This window comes from Eutrigla gurnardus (assembly GCF_963514095.1).
Source record: "Eutrigla gurnardus genome assembly, chromosome: 15".
NCBI classification, from domain to species: Eukaryota; Metazoa; Chordata; class Actinopteri; order Perciformes; family Triglidae; genus Eutrigla; species Eutrigla gurnardus.
In genome coordinates, this window is record NC_139938.1 from 2,329,050 (window position 1) to 2,348,149 (window position 19,100).

General features: G+C 42.8%; 3 protein-coding genes across 4 annotated transcripts in view; 2 read left to right on the forward strand and 1 right to left on the reverse strand.

Annotated features, from left to right (window-relative positions):
* hsd20b2 (hydroxysteroid (20-beta) dehydrogenase 2) overlaps positions 1 to 11,581 on the forward strand; it is a 98,358-nt gene extending 86,777 nt beyond the window's left edge. Inside the window, exon 12 of the mRNA XM_084029411.1 lies at positions 10,112 to 11,581. Within this exon, the coding sequence (XP_083885537.1) occupies positions 10,112 to 10,136 (25 nt within the window). The 3' untranslated portion in view covers positions 10,137 to 11,581. The remainder of the gene's footprint in view (positions 1 to 10,111) is intronic.
* On the forward strand, positions 219 to 5,360 carry gltpd2b (glycolipid transfer protein domain containing 2b). Its single transcript, XM_084028558.1, has 4 exons — positions 219 to 772; positions 3,258 to 3,316; positions 3,494 to 3,672; positions 3,793 to 5,360. The coding sequence occupies exons 1-4, from the start codon at positions 703 to 705 to the stop codon at positions 4,412 to 4,414; spliced, it is 930 nt and encodes a 309-aa protein (XP_083884684.1). The 5' UTR covers positions 219 to 702; the 3' UTR covers positions 4,415 to 5,360.
* Positions 11,582 to 11,684: 103 nt separating the features above from the next.
* On the reverse strand, positions 11,685 to 18,617 carry atp1b2b (ATPase Na+/K+ transporting subunit beta 2b). Of its 2 annotated transcripts, XM_084029412.1 has the most exons (8): positions 18,267 to 18,617; positions 14,226 to 14,354; positions 14,024 to 14,131; positions 13,626 to 13,831; positions 13,300 to 13,359; positions 13,028 to 13,054; positions 12,711 to 12,806; positions 11,685 to 12,583 (listed from the first exon to the last, which is right to left on the reverse strand). In XM_084029412.1, the coding sequence occupies exons 1-8, from the start codon at positions 18,352 to 18,354 to the stop codon at positions 12,419 to 12,421; spliced, it is 879 nt and encodes a 292-aa protein (XP_083885538.1). In that variant the 5' UTR covers positions 18,355 to 18,617; the 3' UTR covers positions 11,685 to 12,418. The 2 variants fall into 2 exon arrangements, with proteins under 2 accessions (XP_083885538.1, XP_083885539.1); XM_084029413.1 differs by lacking the exon at positions 13,028 to 13,054.
* Between the last annotated feature and the right edge of the window lie 483 nt (positions 18,618 to 19,100).

Here is a 19,100-nt window from a genome sequence, read left to right on the forward strand (position 1 = left end):
TCATGTGTTTCACGTTATACCCTCATTCAAACCAAGTGAAATGGGTGTCAGCTGTGTAATGTGTGGTGGCTGTGTTGGTGCTCTTAATGGTGTGTGTGTGAATGAGTTATAGAGAGAGAGGGAGAGAGAAAGAGCGGGGGGGAGGGCGGTGGTGGTGGGAGGAGAAGACAGGAGAGGAGAGGGAGCAAGTGCTTCCTCTGACCAGGAATACAGCGCATACATAGGAGGTGAATCTGGAGGGAGGGGGGTTCCTGGCAGACAAGCAGCGTTGGCTCTGCATTATCAGCCAGCGGCTGAACGCTCGGCTGATCTCTGGACCCTCAGATTGAGCAACGCAACAAGAGACGGAGCAGCTTCAGGATCAGTCAGAAACAAAGGCAGGACAGAGGAAAAGACGTGACTCAAGAGGAAAACAAGAAAAGAAGGCAGACACGAGTGAGAGCAGCTGGCTGTTGTGAAAGAGAGCCAATACCTCTGTGAGGTACGATGGTGGAGAGAACTTCTTATTTAAGGTTCTGGGGAGGAGTATGAAAGATTTGCAAGGACAGAGAGGGGGGTCAGAGGCAGGGGTCCGGCAGGCGGTAATCGTGGTGACAGCCAGTGCAAGGGGACAGGAACTCATGTGAGACACAGAGGAATTAAACTACAGGGAAAAAGAGAAGGGACCGAGAGGGACCGGCAGACCCGAAACTGGACTTCAGCATGGGTGTGAAGAGCAAGGCTGCTGCTGCTATCTTAGTCCTGCTGCTGTTCCTCGGCTCCCTGTGGCTCCGTGAGTATTTCTCCCTCTGTGTATTTGTGTGTGTGTGTGTGTGTGTGTGTGTTAGTGAGTATGTGTGGTTCCTACTTTGTGCTAATAATCTATACAATCCCTCCCTTGTTTGAAATGCATGTGCTCTTTACAAGGAATGTGTCACATGGCGTGCTGGCAGCTGAATCAAGCCACGCCACTTTCTTGCTCACTCTTCATGCTCAAAAATCCTTCAGCAACATAACAGAAGTATTTCTGTGTGTGATTTGACATGTTTTTGAAGTGTGTTTTTATATGACTGTGACTAAAAATACCTATATATATATATATATATATATATATATATATAGAGAGAGAGAGAGAGAGAGAGAGAGAGAGAGAGAGAGAGAGAGAGAGAGAGAGAGAGACGATGTTGTCGATGGAGAAACAAAAACGAAACTAAGTCTTATGTATTGTATTGTAGGAATCTTTGTCCTAAGTATGCTAAAATAATAAACTATTTTATTTTGGCTTTAAATTGGATAGTATTACAATATAAATAATGGAACATAAGAAAAAGAAAATCTATATAATTTGTATAGAAACTTTAATGGTTCCTTCCCATTTTGATCCAAAAGTCAACGTAAATATGAATAAAACATACCAATATTTATTTTATATGGTGAACAATCTGGTAAGGATCGCAACAATGTCCAATGGGATCATGTGATCATTTCACCAGCTTGGATTAGGACTGAATTTGAGAGACTTGAGTGAGATTTGCGCTGAAAGAAAAGTTCTGTTGGAAGCACAAACAGCCAGCTCTGCATCCTCATAGAAACTCCTTCAGGAAACTGAAATTTAGACACAGCTCTTAGTTTGAGACAAACATCGCTGTGGACATATGGCCACGTCGACAGAAGGTCACTGTCAAGTTAGAGAGACACCAGGGAGTTTGGTCGTTCAGTGAGGCTAGGCTAACTAGCCAAGCTGTCTGACAGGAAGCTCAGTTGTTCATGAGAGTCTTTTGGGGGCTTGATGTGTGTCGTCTCGAGTCTTGGAGCCAGAAGGTCCCAAATAAAACCGAGGAATCGTTTGACTTCCGTAAACTGACTGCAATATGCAACAGTTTGTCACAAAGTATGAGGGAATAGGCCTGCTGTGTATCAGTGTGACAGATTTTCCTACCATACATTTGAGTATAATAATGCTGAGTATGGATCTTTGTGGAGGCGTGTAAGAGAATTCGACAGGGTCCAAAATTAATCCCAGCGACTTGTCTTGTTCACATGATGAGTGCTGAGGAAGTCAGCAATTATAATCAAAGGGTTGTTTTTGTCGCAGGCTGGAATGAACTAAACATTAAAAGTCAACATCACGACCTGGTGTCCAAAGGATGTTATTTACTGCTTTGTTTTATTAGCTGCCTGTCTTTGTGCCATATGCCACGATCTAAAAAAGTATCCAAAAAAACTCAGCCCGGTGTTGCCAACTCATTTACGATGAGAAAGAGAGTTGCCAGGTCGGTGACCCTAACTAGCCCCTCCCTTTAGGTGACACGTAAACAATAAACAAGCAACTAGATAGCTAGATAGACCGGCAGGTCGGCTGATCCCGGGACAGCCACAGTAACTTTGCTATTTTGTCAGAGCAACTGATTTATTGACATCGGGATGGAGAGAATTTTAACAAATATAACAACAAACTAAATTTTAAAATGCATTATGCACCCTACTATATTTAACTGGAAATAATCAAGAAAGTAAAAATCAATCAAATCAGAAATAGTCCGCCTTCTTTGTCGGTTTCTGTTGAGAACAGCATGACAGATCGGTTACGACAGTGATGCGTATTACTGTAATGAGCCATTATAAAACTATATGCTTTCAACCTATTTAAAGCGGCGATAATCATACTTTATATGTGATAAAACACATCAAATGACAATGTAAGAATAAAAAAAAGGGGGTCACTAATAGCGATGAACCCTCGGAGAATTATCACCTGAATCTGCAGCTCATCTCAGCTTTATGGAGCTTTATGAGCTGCGGCTCACTTAACGGTTTCGGTTCTCTCACTGCTCTCATAAGCTGCAGCAAAAACAAACAAACATATCAGGGCTTTTAGCAGCTAAAGAGCCAGATATTTCCATCAGGAGTCGGTAGAGATGTACCACAGATCTAAAAGAGTAAATGTTTGAATTAACTTCATCAGGTGGCAGAAACACGACGCCAAATGATTTAATAATGTTGCTATGTCTGCTAGATGTTTAAATAAGCAACTGTTTGCTAACAAGTGTTCACAACTTGTTTCCTCTACCCCCAAATGGCCCCAAAAAACAGTTATTGCAGGTTTAACATGCAGAAATCCCATTGACCCATAAAACCTTTAAATATCTTACTTTGATGTGTTGAATGTATGTTTGCACAACGTCCTCCTGTTGCAGTTTTTTCAGAGAAAAAAAAACGTCTCTGCAAACAAATTAACTTAAGTTCCTCTTGTTTCTCTTCACAACCTCTCCCTGCAGAGGGAGGTCTGGATTACCACTGGGATTCGTGCTTAAAAGGTTATAATCAGGAGAACACGGTAAGAGGAGACGGGTTATGAAGCACTTCTTCACTTATTACATTTCCTCCATAAGGTTGGATCTTGTGAAGCAGATGGCTAATTTGAATGCCGTGAATCACTTCCGCTATTTTCTCCCTCTTTGCCCGCTGCCAAATCGCCGCCCACTCTCACACGCCGCCCATCCCCCACCGTCAGCTTCACCAGCTGTACAACAGCAGCGGGGCCGACGGGGCCGAGGGCCCTCGGCTCATCGAGGGGTGCCCTGGTCAGAAATTCCAGGTGTCACTGCTGCTCTCCCACCTGCTGGGGGCGCCGGCCTACACCTCCGACGTTCTGCTGCAGCCGTATCTGTCCAGCTGGGACGAGCTTGTGAGGTAAGACGATCAGATGAAGGTAGAATTAGTTTACAGCCGCTAGAAAGGATGAAGTCATACATGTTTTTATGGGATAAGCTGGACTCTGATGATTCATCCTGCTCTGTGTTACTCCTCCAGGTTTATGGAAGCGCTGGGCCCGATGGTGGGACTAATATCTAAAGAGATAGAAAGCAAGACCGGTATAATCCGTGAGCTGGCCCTGTTGGCAGAAGGGAACCCTGAAGCAGAGCTGGGCCCAGATATACACTCAATAAACAGTGAGAACACTGAGGCCGGCACAAGTGATAACAATGAGGAGGCCTCACAGCGCGTCGGGGCTTATCACTCAGTGCGCTCCATGATCTGGGTGGAGCTGAACCGAGGAGTGGTGGACTTCAACCACCAGACGGACTCCGGATGCCGGACTCTTCTGCGTCTGCATCGCGCTCTGCTTTGGTTGAAGCTCTTCCTGGAGAAGCTGGCGGAGACGCCGGTGGCCGGCCGGCTGAGGAGCCCCTCGGAGCTCTGTCGCGAGGCCTACCAGAACACCCTGGCCAACCACCACACCTGGTTCGTCCGCAGGGCCGCCGAGCTGGCCTTCATCGCCATGCCGGATCGGGGTTTCTTCTTCAAGCTGGTGTGTGTGCAGAGCCAGGAGGAGCTGAGCATGCTGCTGAACAGAGTGGTTCAGGCCATCGGAGGGGTTTATGATAGGACGCAGAAAGCCCTGGAAGAAAACAACATGCTGGACTTGCCATAGAAAACAGGGGCGATCAGACTCCACCATATTTGCACTGTCCTCGCAGCTTCCTGGGCATCACACAGGAATGTCTTGCTGCAAACACAAGGTGTTAACTTCTCAAGGAAACTGACTCGTGCCATACTGTCCCTCCCAACCAAAGTGCTGCATCAACAATCAACTGATACTGAAAGTTAGTTTGCTTTCTGCCAGTGGACTTTCCTCATCATATTTTATTAGATCATGGCTCGCCTTCAGGTATTTTTAAGACAGCTGATGCATTCAGGCTATGGCTAAACAATGAATTATTTCAGGTGCACTTAATAACAGAAACACCTATTGCAGCATTTGTTAAGCCTATAATGTTATTGCGAATGTGTCACAGGAGTGTTTGTATGGATTGCAGTTCATGTTTGTGCCTAACCCCAACCATATGTGATTCTTTTTTTAATATTTACAATTCCATTGAAATGACAGCTAATTTAATTGTAACTAATGCTTGGTGACTTAGTATGCTCCCTCCAAAGGTGACTTGCTCTAAATGCCTTGTAGCCTTTCAATCCAGGACCAATCTATCCTGATCAAAGAGGTATTACAGACAAAAGAATCAACATGCGCTGTAACAAAGGACTATGAGGCGCTTCACAGCGACTTGTGTGAGTGCGGAGAATTAATTTCTCTGTTTTGTACATTTTTATATCATGTTCAGTATGATTAAATGTGTAAAAAAAAGCGAGAATTCAGGTCGCTATTTTCTGACTAGTCTGGACATGTAATGTAATAACCTTGACATTTAAATGCCACTGAACTGTGTAATGTTAGCCATCATCCAGCAGAGGTTCCAGTGCTCTGATGCAGAGTAATCCTCACTTTCCCATCATCCCTGTGGATATAATCTGCTCTGTGTGACACTACTACCTGGAACTAGGGTTGCAAAGGGGCGGAAAATTCCCAGTAAATTTCCGGAAAGTTTCCGGTAAATTTCCACGGGAACTTAAGATAGGGAATTTGAAATATTCCATATTTGGAAACTTTCCATGGGAATAATGGGAATTATGGGAATTAATGGGAATTTAGGGGAACTAACTTGGAATATATTATATCCAAGCAAAAATTGAACAGAAGTCATAAGAAAACATCCATACAAAATGTTTTCAACAGATATTTCAACAGATTTATTTGAAAGTAGAACAGAACATGTTTTAATTAGTTGTTTCATGGGTGAAGTCAAAAACAGGAATGCTAGGTTCAATATATCATCTCCCAACCCCACTCATTCAAAAATGGAATGGAATGTTCCCGTTCATTGTCTATGTAAGAAGCCGTGCAATGCCGTCACGGAGCGGTGAATTTCGAGAGACGGAGCGCCGCTGCCCGCAAGCAATCGAAAATCTTTTAAACTGACCGTTGTCGATCTAAATTAAAGACAGATTCAGCAACTGCATAGCTTATTTCTCGCCTAACATGAGCACAGAGGGGAGGGGTGTGTGTGTGTGTGTGTGTGGGGGGGGCGGTGCTTTTCAAACCTTTCAAATCGTAGACTAGAGCTGTAATAAATATATTTCCCCATAATAGCATCAAAACTTACTTCACTTTGTTTAGTCCAGAAGCTCAAATATGTGCCTTCAATAGTCTTTGTGCTTCAGGCTCAAAAGTGTGGTCCAGTCTTCTAGTGATCTTCTGTACATGTGATGGAGGCATGCACAGTGCCAGTAGGGGGCGTGGTCTCAATAGCCTGCACTAAGAAGTGTGCTCTGTGCATGTGGTTGAGGAATGGCATGGATATTCAAGTGTATTTGAATGGCATCTGTTTGTTTTAGTCAAGATTATGCTACAAAATAACTCTCCTCAGCTTTATTTAAGTCCCCTTTGAAGACCCAACCATCAATTTTAAAAATTCCAAGTTTATTCCTGTTTATTCCCATTATTTCCAATTAATTCCCATAATTTCCCATGTAAAGTTTCCACTTTTGAAAACTTTCCTGGAATTTTGCAACCCTACCTGGAACACATCTAAGGAAATTATGACGTTTTTGAACCCAAAAACAAAGGTTTCCCCTCACAATAGCATTTTGTTTCTAAGAAAGGTTTGGATGTTACTGCTTAAATATAAGAAAAGGTCCTGATCTGAAGAACCTCGAAGGGTTGCAGATTTTTCAGGATACTAAGATCTAGAATGTGTGTGTATCAGAAAGTATAGCATGTGGAAGTGTTAATCACATGGCGCTACTCTTGATTGGACTATTTTAAACCCACAATTACCTCTAAGGCCAACGTAATCCTGACTCTGTCCCTTTTCTCTGACTGTGCTCTCTCTTTCTGAGGAGGAGACGGTGAAGAAAGAGAGATAAGGATTGAGCCTGAAGCCTCCGAGTGAACAGGAGACAGCAGCTGGTTAAAGGTCAGAGAGCGGAAGGACACTTCGGCTGTAATCTTGTCAAGCAGTTGGCGGGCAGACTATTGTACGGCACCCGGAAAAAGAAGAAAAAACAAACTCAAACAGAATGCACACATTTCTGAGCTGGACTCGATGGATATTTATGATTATGAACAACGATCTGTTCTACTGGAACACCACCAGGACTCTAATCTGTGACCTTTAAACTGTGATGTGTGTAGGAGGATGACGACGTGTTGCTGGCAGTATTTCTGCTACAAATTCACTTCCTCTCGATACTCTTGTGAAAATAAAGTGCAGAGATTGTCATTCACTCACACATTAGAACATAACCTCTACTCTTTTTGGTTTTACCTTTTACTAGTGTACATGTATGTCTGCACAGCTCCGTATTCAGTGGGGATTATGGTGAATGAGATTACATTTGATTACATCACCTGGCGCTACGTTTGACACTGGCTGGTTTCCTTTTCTGCCCACTTCTGCCGTTTTACATTTTACTACATTTTGATTCATAATAAGCCGCGATGAATGATAAATGATCCACATAGGCAATATGGTCATTCCACTTAACAAGGTGCAATGCGTAAGATCTGATCACATGTTCCAAACAAACAAAAGGTCAACATTTCACCTCCATACTGGGTCCATACCATCTCAATTTGCAGTCCTCAGTTAAATTGAAGAAAGAAAATCAACTAACAGCAGGGCAGGAATATGCAAAATGACACCAAACTGCTGACATGCTGAGAGCCGTGAGAGAATCTTCACGTGTGCCGTGTTTGATGATTTGCTGCCACTCACTGTGTACACTGATAGTTTATTTATTTGATTAAATCCAAAGTGGCAGAAACGAGAACTCGTATTTTCAGGGATCAGACCATGAAAGATCAGATTAGAGCTAACTGCTAACTGAAGGTGTGTCTAGAGCTGCCACCTGCTCTCCTCCATGTTGTCATTTCTTGTTTCTGCCACTCTGAATTTAATGAAAATGTCGAGGCATCCTGTGCCTTAAAGGATTGACAAGGTCAGCTCTACTTCTCTGGCCTCTCATGTTGGACTGAGGGCAGACTAGATGCTTAAGTCTAGCGCCTCCCCAGATACAAGTGGTATTACAAGATAAAACGAGTTCACTGTCTCATGAAGTTTGGTGATATTATAGTGATACTCAGCTGGTCTCAGCGTCCCTTTGGGTCAGGATCCTGCAGGTGGTCCGGAAGGTTCTCTCTCTATGCCCGTCTAGCGGCAGATATGACAGCTGGGAGGAGGAGGAGGAGGAGGAGGAGGAGGAGGAGCTGTTTCCAGTTCTGGTTCAGTTTGAAACTGTTAAGTTTCTGTTCATTTTGGGTTTTTTTCTTCCTCCAAAGACACTGAAATAATTGGAACACTGTTATATGATCAATACATAAAAGTGTGTCTACACTTTAAAATAAATGTAAATAGGATGGTTGACTAGCTGGTTAGCATGCTCATTTCAGTAGATATCTCTGCAACACAAGGCTACATAGATGCCATTCACATGACGTCAACATCAATTCTCCACATGCAGATCAAATATCTTAAACATCGCAGCTTTAAAGGAATACTTAACGCACAAAGTTACCATTTTACTCACCACACGTTAGCTTGAATTCCTGAAGAAAAGCCTCCACAGCAAACTGAGAATGAAAACAGCTTTTACTTCAATGCCAGAAGGACTGGAGTTTAAATCCAGGTTTAACAACAGAAAAACGATATTAAAATCATTTTAGAAGCTGTGACACAACTTTTAAACAGTTTTATCCAAGCCTCGTTTATCCAGCGGCTCGTCCGAAACACGCCTTTTCACCAAAATATTACTAATGGCGCAGACGGGCGTCGCGCATGCGCAAACACGAGACGGCAGTGAGGAGGTGTTTTAAATAAGAAGACTGAGAAGAAGAAGAGATGTTTGGGAAGGGATTTTCAAAATCAAGGATTTAAATCTTCTCTCATCCTCTGATGACACCAATGATGACCAAGAGGCAAAAAAACGAAGTGAGAGCCTGAGTTCCCTTAAATGACATTTATTTATTTCTCTATCTTGGTTTGCAGTAAACATGAGCAAAATATACATACAGTAAGAGCAAAAAATAAAGATCCAGAATAGAATAATCATCCTTTTGGGGACAAGAGTATCTGAACACATTTCATAGATTTCGTTCTTGAACTATCCTTACACCACAGTCAATAGGCAACCGTACGATTTAAGACGCAGGGGTTAGGTGGAGAAAATTAGATTTGTTGAAATGATTCCTTGTTTAAAACATTAACAGGTGACTCTCTGACGTTTGTTCTGAAAAGTTCCTGAAGGTTTTGCACTTGAAAGTTCCTTGAACGCTCTTTCTGATGTATTCACCATCAATTTACTGTCAACGACTATGTTTGATACAATAGATCACAATGTTCAATGAACCTTCATCACAAGCATTATGAGCTCAATTTAAAAGTAGAAAGGACTCAAACCATGAAAACAACAACCTCCCAACCAATGCCTACATTTTGCCATTTGTTTGTTCAGTTAAATGCAGAAACCTACCAGGTGGCTTCCACGACATGATACAATCCAAGCTTATACATTCTCTCCTCTTTACAAGAAAATAACAATAAAAATACTCTTTTATAAATAAAACACTTTTTTTAATATTATTCCATCATGATAATAATGCACGCTGGCAAACTTGCCTGACTGCATCTACCTGCACGTTCTTTCCTATCTCTTCTTTGCTTTTGATGATACACTGATTCAGTTACAGCCGTTTTATTCAATACATCACACAGCCCCACAAGAAATAAATGTATTGCTTTTTGAAGACATCTCCAAATTATCATAGAAAAATAAACAACAACAGATAAATGGAGATAACGGGAAATAACATTCTGTGACACTGGGGAACAACACTGTCTGTCCACCAGGAGGCACTGTTATGTTGGAGTGAAACGTTCCTTTTGTGCGTATTATTATTATTATTATTATATAAGAGTAGGCCTTTTAATAACGCAGGGTCTTATGCCCTCCACCCGGATCCCACAGTATCTCTCTGCTGAGGATGCGTCAGTGCAGCACAAATAAATCAAATTTAAACTGTCATGAAGATCTTTGGTTGAAGAACGACTCTCCACATGCACATGAGTGAAACAAGAATGGCCAATTAGGTGATGGAGCAAAACATTTTTATTTGCCATGTTGTGATTTAAAGGGTTTGATCAATTCAAGAACGTCTGGGGTAAAATAGGCATGAATGTGTTAAAAAATAAGAGAACCTTGCTTTATCCATTTTGATTTAGGCGTTTGATACGAGGAGGAGGAGCCACAAAGTCGAGTAAAGAAGTTGAGCGTGCCTGCTCCGGATTAGTTGACCAGATTAAGAGATTACAGAGAAATTAAGTAAGTGTTGCAGGAATGCCAGAGGAGAAATACATATGAACTGCTCAGTGGACGGTCACCAAAAGCAAAAAAAAAAAAAAAAAGAGCAGATTACTGTTAGGGCACATCCTTCATTACCAATAACCCTTTAGATATAGATCAGATAATTGCATCAGATCTTACTGTCCTTCTGCGTCCTGTCCTGCTCAGATAATGATGTCCCATTTAGACCACCGTGAGACATTTGGAGAGGAACACATTGCTCTGAGAGAAATTAAGTGGTGGAGTCGAGCCAGACCTTAATGTGAGCGAACAGATGCTTGTGTTCCACATTTGCTGTGATGGCAAGGCAGGATCACAGTCTCATTGGTGGGATTTCGAAGCCGTGCCAAAGCAATGTGAGTTTAAAAGACTCCACAGAGTCACTCAGGTGTCTGTTGGACTGCACAATGAATGCACGTGAAGTTAACAGCACCAAACTCCAGCCTCATCTATGCCTCATCTACAGGCTCAAACTGGTTGTCAACAGAATACTACAAGAAAACAACAACTTAAAATGAGGAAAGAAAATTCCCTTTCAATGTAAATAGAAATAGCAAATCTCCAGTTTTGTTCATTTCCTACAGGACTATTAAGCAAAACTACCACCTCACATATTCAAGACTCTAGTCACCATTAAAATAATATGTAAACTAACCATTTGATATCCAGGATGATAATGAGTATGAATGGGACAAACACAAACCTTCTACATCCTCCAAAACTGTACATGGATCAATTCAAAGCACACTTCCAGTGTGAATCAATACAAAAAACCACAATGGCATCTATTTCTGATACACATGAAATAGATGCAATACACCCAAAAAAAGAGAGGAAAAAAAGCGAAATATTTGTTCAAATGACTTTAAAATTGAGAGTTGGTTTAGCTTTAGGGATGAAATGATAGACGCAGTGACAGTGGAGGAGTGGAACGTCATCGTGCAGCAGGAGGGTCATTTATGTTGTTTTCATTTGATATTCAGGTGGTTGGTTGGCAGTCAGGAAGCTTAAGTTCTAGCCGTTGGATGATTGGTAGGTTGTCAAACTGAGGTGATAACATGACTGACTTGTCATTTCATAATTCATAATTCATCAGAAACCCAAATATCAAGCACGTCTGTTTCGTAAGCTGGCCAAACAACCAGTGTGAATATCAGCCGAAGAATGGACTGGGGCATTCATAATGTATGCCACTTAATGAATATTGCACATTGCATGCAACTTCCCGACCTACAGTATGAAACGGGACCTGTGAATGGAGCACACACACACACACACACACACACACACACACACACACACACACACACACACACACACACACACACACACGCACGCACACACACACACACACACACGCACACACACACACACACACACACACACACACACACACACACACACACACACACACACACACACACACTTAAAGGTTTTGACCTCTACTGTAACTCCTGTTTTTTGGGGGAGATGCCTATCTTACAGTACGTTGTTATGGAAACACACACACTTGCTGCGTGTAAGGTTTAGTAGATTACAGTGTGGCCCCTCCTGGTGGTCAGTGGTTTAACATAACCTTATTTCACACTTAGCAGAGAGGTGGGACATAGGGGCCTCCTGCCCTCATAGCACACTAAAGACAATACACACATGCAAAATGGCTTCATCTCTGCATCCATCCATCAAGATATATGTGAGTCTGTTGGATTTTTCTTTTAAGTGCAACAAAATAGACATACTGATATAAGGTTATGATACCGTATAAATACTGTAGATATACACATTTTGTATTGTAAATTGTGTATATTGGTATATAGAGGGGTACTCTATAAGGAGGCAGCAGGAGGGGAGCAGCAATTAAGTGTTAATGTTGCTGATCCTTGCAAACTTTGAAAACACGTGTTCACATCCTTTATATCCCCTAGTTTGTCATGCAGTATAAATAGACGTCACCTCAAACTAATTTACAGAAAAGAATTTGTCCCAAAGCTCACAGACAGAAATAATGACAGAATTACCACCCTTTTATTCTTGCCCCCATCTCGCCACACAGCTGGACAAACAATTTCCCCCAAAGGTTTTGGGGTTTGTAAACAAATCCTACAAAGGGTGTGAATACTGAGATTTGTTTCTGTGTATGTGCAATGTTGCAGAGAATGAAGAAAGTAGTTTTCAGGAGAGGAAAAAAAAAACGGTCAACCTAGTTAATGTTGATCCTCAGCTTGAAAGACACTCTTCCAGCATACTTGTCTCTTTCAGTTCCAATGGGAATGTTGTTGGCGTTGATCTTGCACTCGATGTTGACATCTTGATTGGTAGTAATGTTAAGGAACTTGACGGCAACCAGAGGCTGAGAGTAGTTCACCTGCAACAAACAGATCATCTTTGAACACAGGAAGTGATGCATTCTATAATACAACCTCTAGCTGCTTACTTATTGGAGACAATATTTGCCAAATTAAGTAATATTTCCCTTTCAAACACAATCTTACCTGAGCTTTCTTGCCATAGTAAGGGTAGTACATAAGGTTGAAAGTGCCATTTGGAGGGAAGTACAGCAATTCTCCAATTTTGTCAGTGTCTTCTCTCTGCGGGTGTCAAACAACTTCATGACTTAAAACCACTTCATACATGTAGAACGATACATCGATCTTCTTTTCTTTACATCTAATTCCTATTGTCTGCTTCAGCAGTCTATTGAATGCGAACAACATAATGTCGATAGACATATATCTAAAATCTATACTAGTACTATGCATGTTTTAACATAATTTAAAGTCTAACAGCACAGGCTCCATCCCGTTCTTACCCATTGATCTTTGCCAACTCTGTATCTCTGAGAGTGAGCAAACAATGGAACACAATGTTGGGGAAAAAAGAAAAAATGACATATAGGTGATGTACATGATGAAGTGGCATGCAAAACAGATGTGAAACGTGACAAGCACAGACATTAAAGGGAGTGGAAAGGAGCAGTAGGTGGCATATTGCAGATGAGAGTGAGGCACAATAGCTGTGAATGGGCTGAAATCCAAATTGTTATGGTACGCCTTTCATTGTGAAAGGCAAAAAGGGGATTACCTTTGCACCACAGGTGACAAACGGAGCCTGTCCATCCTTTCCTGGCAGCATCCCAATCACCTGGTGAGACAGAAAGACAGCACTATTCTCATTTCACTCTTATTCAAACACAGAGATATGGAGAATCGGGTTTAAAATTGATAAAAGACATGCCGGAAAAATGAAAGAGAAATGCAATAACCAAAGACCACAATCTTCATACTGACTGTGTTATATATTTTTACTGGTATACTCTTTCCCTTATTCCCAACCAGTTTCATTATCTCAGTCACTTCACGTCTCCTAGCAACACCATCCCTCTCCCTTCCCCTTATTCTCTCTCATACCCGATTCAGCTTGATGATGATGCATGGCTTGCCGTCATGGTAACCATAGTAACGATCATTGATTCCAGAGCAGTCCTCCAGAATGGTGCGGTTGAACTGACAAGAGCGCTTGGGATTGTTCTTCACATCGCCGCTGTCCTCCTGCAGGAAGTACTGGTCTGGGGTGCACGCGTTATTCTTCTCAGCCTGGACAGAGTTGTTGTAGGCTGCAGCGGGAGAGAGCGAGGTTGGGGTTTATTTTGTTTGCGAGGGCTTATGATTCAACTAAAACCCTGCTGCAAGGCAATCTCCTACCTCTATATCTTATTAGGTAAAAACAATTCATTCGAGATCGTTGGGATAATCCACAGCAGTAAGCTTTTTCAGTCACTATACGAGCGGCCCAGAGTCAGACTTACGTGACAGGAACTTGTCCAGGGCCTGAGCGTATGTGTCCCAGCTCTCAGTGTTCCGGATGTCATAGACAATCTCATAGGCCTCATCTGCTTTGGGTCGGATCACCATGCCTGTGAGGGACAAGTGATAAGCAAGGGGTTCACGACACGGCGCCACACGGGCCGCGACCCGCGTTCCCGGAGCTGGTATCATTAGTAACCGCACCTGGTGTGGAGAGCCTGTCCTGCCAGGTTGGTTTGTGTTCATCCAAGGTCTGCAGCATTACATACATGGTGAGGGCAAACAAGCCGGCGAGGAAGATGTAGAAAACTACATAGAAGAGAAGAATGAGACCTGCAGACAGAGAGAGGAGGGAGCTGTATCAGCTGTATGCAATATCAGATACATATGGAGTATTATCACGGATCAAATATTCAGCTCAATAGACCTTATTCCTTCTGTACATATCATGGAATAAATCAAGAGCATATTTATTATTAATTTAACAGTGTACAAAAGTCTCACGATATATTAATAATAACAATGTACTAAAATGATACTATATCCAAATCTATAGCCTAGAGACAAACTCTTCAATCTAAACTGATTTTTAAACACCTGGGACTTTGTAGTTACTAGCATACATTGGCTAAGAACTAAATGGTAATGTGTTACATTTTGCTTCAAAGAGGCGCTTTGTGCAGGAACAGCCTTCTAGCTTAATTATGCATTGACATTTTCACAAATGTTCTCTTTGGCAATGTTTACTGCATGCAGACTTCTGGTGGAGGTGCATTACAATGAAAGGTTTTTGATTAATGTATGAAGGCTACATTTGAATAACGTCGGCCACTTTTGGCAGTCCATACTTCATAATTACCGTAATGCACATTTTTAAGTAGGAATAATCTTACATCTGTGCAGATAATGAAATCAGTTCATTTTAATTAAATGTTGCTGCAGCGTCGTGTCTGTCTGGTCACTTTCTGACCAATAATGTTCACAGGAGGCCAGTTAATCCTCATTAAACCCAACTAGAGGCGATTCATTCCATCTGCCTCTCTCACTCACACATGAGCAAACATCATTTAAAGATGATACAAATATAATAGTATCACCATAAGATAACTGAAGATGCATAAAATAATAACCAACGTGGTCAATAGAATCAATGAATTGGTCTAAACAGGATGTTTATGGTTGCTTTCCTCACATTGCTGCATCCTGAAACCACAACTGAAAGGCTCGTCTCCGATCAATTTCATTATAGAGTTTCCCCGTCCACACAGGGGGAGGAACGATGACAGAGGGGGACACAGGAGGAGGGAGGACAAGGAGCCCCTGGAGACCAGGCTACAGGGTCAGGAGATTACAGGCCATCATAGACGAGGCCTGTTTCACGAACAGCGTAAGAAGACCATAGTGATAATGTTTCATGGTCTGCAACTATACCATGTGATGTTTCCTACTCGGAGGGTTCGACTGCTTTTGAAGCAGCTGTTTTTTCTCCCATCGCAGACATTTCTGTCAAAAACATCAATAGCTTCTTCTATGGCACATCCCTCATTTTGAGCATCGACACCTGAGGCCCGTGTTGTGTAGCAACGCAGTGCCCTGACCCAAGTGCCTCTGCTGCATGGCCCCCAGCGTGGAGCTCACTCAGCAGCCACAGCAGCTGCCTCCCCCCACAGCCAGCTTTACAGGAATCCATAACGAAATGTCAAGGGGAAGCTGCTCCACAGGGAGCAATTACAGAGGGGTACCGTGATGATTTAGAGCTTGCATGCATGTTTTTGTCACCCCATTGTTTGTGGAATTATTGGAATCCAAGGTGAAACGAACGGCTGAGTAAGATGGCTGTGAGCGTCCCCGTCTGTTGCCTGGAAAAGACCCGAGCCGAGTCATTAAATATCTACAGAGCCTGACCCGGAACGAGCCAGAGGCACTACAGTGAGAGAGAGAGGCTTCAGAGATAAGATGTGACACAACAAAAAGGTTTGAGTGTTTTTCTCTGACATCCGTAGGGGAGGTTGTGCAAAACCGCAAATATGACACCACCCAGGGGAGAGTGGGTGTGCACATGTGCAGATGGGGGTCAAGCGTGCAGCAGGGTGGCTTTCCCCCTGGCAAAGAGAGTGTTGGGTTCACATTCTGCACACTCAGTCCATGCCGATGATGGACAGCGAAGCCTCTCTCTTCACCCTGGTTTTATTTGCAGACGGCGGTTGAAAGCAGCGAACAAAAGGCCGGGCTGGGATGGAGCAGCATCCTGTTCTTTATCCAGTAACGATGGAGGTGTCTCTTCTCTTTCAGGATTAATTCGGAGGACACCCTGCTCAATAGCTTTGAAAATGGTGTTCAAACAGACCTCTGAACTAAAAATGAAATGTTCTGGAGAAAGAATAGAAAGAATAGCTTTTCATTTGGAATCTTATACAAAGACCAGTATCACTGTTTCGTTTCCTATCAGGCCCTTTTAGGCTCCTTTCCTATGTAACAGTAAGAGCCTTTTGTTGTTTTTGGAAGTGAGAGGCGCAGAACACTTAATAGTCCTATTTGAAGCAGAGCTAGTTGTTTGACCGTGTTTGCCTGGCGTCAGCTGGTGGCAATGTAACATAAAAATTGCAGGACTGTTCTATTTTATCAAGGCTATTTCCATATCATTAGAGCTATTTACACAAAACAGAACACACAGGCAAGTGTTCTGCGTTTCATCCTCAAAGGAGCCTTTGATCTAATGCTCTGCACGTACATTATACTGCATAATTATGAGTGTGAACAACACATTTTAAAAGGACTGGCAACCTGACGGGTGTGTTTTTTGCCTTTCTTTCAGGGCATGTTGAGATAAATTGGGAAAGAAAATGGACGCAGTCAAACAAGCGGACGTAGAGGTGCATTAACGTATGCATCATGAGGAGAATGAGAAAGTGCTGAGGTGAAATGCCAAGTTTAACAGACCCATGTAGTGGCCGACTACAGAAATAGCCTAATTAACAAGCCTTAGAGAGCACAGCTTAAAAAGGCCACCAGACCGTAAAGCACCTGGGACACACTGAGCTGGATTAAGTCGCTGCGGGAAGATTCCAGCGAAGGAAGCTAAAGTCAATGATTCTCAATGTTGCACTAATAGTAAATCATGATCACCAGAATACCACTGCAACTAAAATCCCCATCAGCATGAGTCCAACCACAAACATGAAACTTCCGTGCCGTCGAGATAATGTCTCCGGTGTAAAGATCAAAAAATAATCTAAATTCCTGAAAGTGGTTTACTTTCCTAGATCCTACCCCCTGAATTGATACCTCCCCCATCAGCCAATGAAGTCATTAGATTAGGATTAAATCCCTCACTGATTTACACTCACTGGGAGGGGCCGGGTTGGAGGTGATACAAATAGCTTTTGGCCCTCGGCTTTACCCAGATTAAAAATGCTCCAATGTCATTAGAACAGAGCCATATGTGCCCTATCATTTCATGAATCTTTGAAATAGTTGCAGGCTGGTTGCACAGCAGAAAGGAGGACAGTATGTGACAGTGTTCCTGTATTACACAGGGGGCTGGGATTGGATCTTCCTTCAGAATCTCAGGGGAGGAAAAGCCTGAAAATGAATGACATCATGTTGAACACTCATTAGAAAAAGCAGCAGATTTAAATACTATATATATATATATATATATATATATATATATATATATATATATATATATATATATATATATATATATATATATATATATATATTGCTTAACATCAGCAACCCCTGGGGGGAAAGAAAAGCCTTATCCGCAGCAGAATAATTCGTGTTAACGCTAGCTGACGCTGTCTCGTTGCTTCCAAAGAGAGGAGTTGACGATGTGCAGGTTGCAACAGAGTGCAACCTGTCTCGGCAGTGTTGCAGCAATCTGGCTAATCCGAATGTAAAATAAGATCATATGCCTCCACCCTTATGGTGAGCTGCACTGCGCACTGAAAGCAGTGCCATAAATTAATAAATAAAGACAGAAACTAGGCAGGAGGATTTTCTCTCTGTCCTCCTTCCGCCGGCTTGGTGCCGCATTCCGGTTCAGCACCAGGCTGGAGTGGACAGCGACAGCCGGCTCAGGACCTGAACACAAGGGAAATGTGCTCCGACGTGTGTCGGGGTGAACACGGTATTACAGTAACACAGGGCTCCTACTGTAGTTTGGCTGAAGGCTTCAGAGACATGACAGGGACCTGTTACAGAGCCGAGCCATTTGCTGCAGTGCTGGACGGTACTCACCCCAGCTGCTAGCCGTCCTGCCCAGGAACTCCCTCGTCCTCGGGTTCCATATATATTCCTTCCATCCGCTTTCTCCATCCTTTGCCATTTTGTCATAAAAGTTTGGAGCCCAAAGCTTGAAGGAACGCGCTCTGGTTGAATGATTCGGCAGGAATGAACAGCAGAGAGACAGAGACCTACTGTACCGCCGCGGCTATAGAAGAAGGAGCTGGAATTCAACGGCTCTACTTAAACGCTCAGACGAATGAATGGGAATAAAAGTGAAAAGGCGACTGTATCTGATAAGAGAGAGATGGATAGTAAGATGCAGCGCTCCTTCACTCCAGCTAGTATCTGCCCTCCCCCCCAGCTCTTGTCTGCATGCCGCAGAGTTTTGATGAGTGGTGCAGAAATCTAGTGATACTGCGGTAAAGCACCCCCGCCCTCTCCGTGTCCATCTCCATCCGCGGCACAGCTTCTCCCGCCCCCTTCCTCCCGCCTGGCCAATCAGCTGCGCCGCACCCCCCTTCCTCGCATGAGCGACAAACACCAGAGCAAATCGTGTGCCTGCTGAAGGCGTCCTATTATTGGCTCCGGGCCAATCGTCACGTCCTCCCCAAAAGAAGAAATAACAATATATCCCTGTGATATTCCTAAAGGAGTCTAAAGTGTCTGCAGTTCCCAGGGATAAGTCGTAGCCCCATTGGTGTGTTTATTTATCTATCTGCTTCATAGTATAATCATACAGGGATGTTGCTGTTGGTGGATTATTTGCAATAAATGAGAAATAGATTGTTAATATATTAATGTAGGTACTGTGATATTAACTTCCACCTCACCATGTCGGATTTGAAT

What these genes read in the sequence shown, in the direction of transcription:
- atp1b2b (XM_084029412.1), bottom strand. Translation starts at nt 18,354, where the DNA reads ATGGCAAAGGATGGAGAAAGCGGATGGAAGGAATATATATGGAACCCG. An exon ending in GAGTTGGCAAAGATCAATGG is followed by an intron (nt 12,807 to 13,027) that starts GTAAGAACGGGA and finishes TGACACCCGCAG; the next exon opens with AGAGAAGACACTGACAAAAT. An exon ending in ACTATGGCAAGAAAGCTCAG is followed by an intron (nt 12,584 to 12,710) that starts GTAAGATTGTGT and finishes TGTTTGTTGCAG; the next exon opens with GTGAACTACTCTCAGCCTCT.
- gltpd2b (XM_084028558.1), top strand. Translation starts at nt 703, where the DNA reads ATGGGTGTGAAGAGCAAGGCTGCTGCTGCTATCTTAGTCCTGCTGCTG. An exon ending in CCTCGGCTCCCTGTGGCTCC is followed by an intron (nt 773 to 3,257) that starts GTGAGTATTTCT and finishes CTCTCCCTGCAG; the next exon opens with AGGGAGGTCTGGATTACCAC. An exon ending in GTTATAATCAGGAGAACACG is followed by an intron (nt 3,317 to 3,493) that starts GTAAGAGGAGAC and finishes CCCCACCGTCAG; the next exon opens with CTTCACCAGCTGTACAACAG.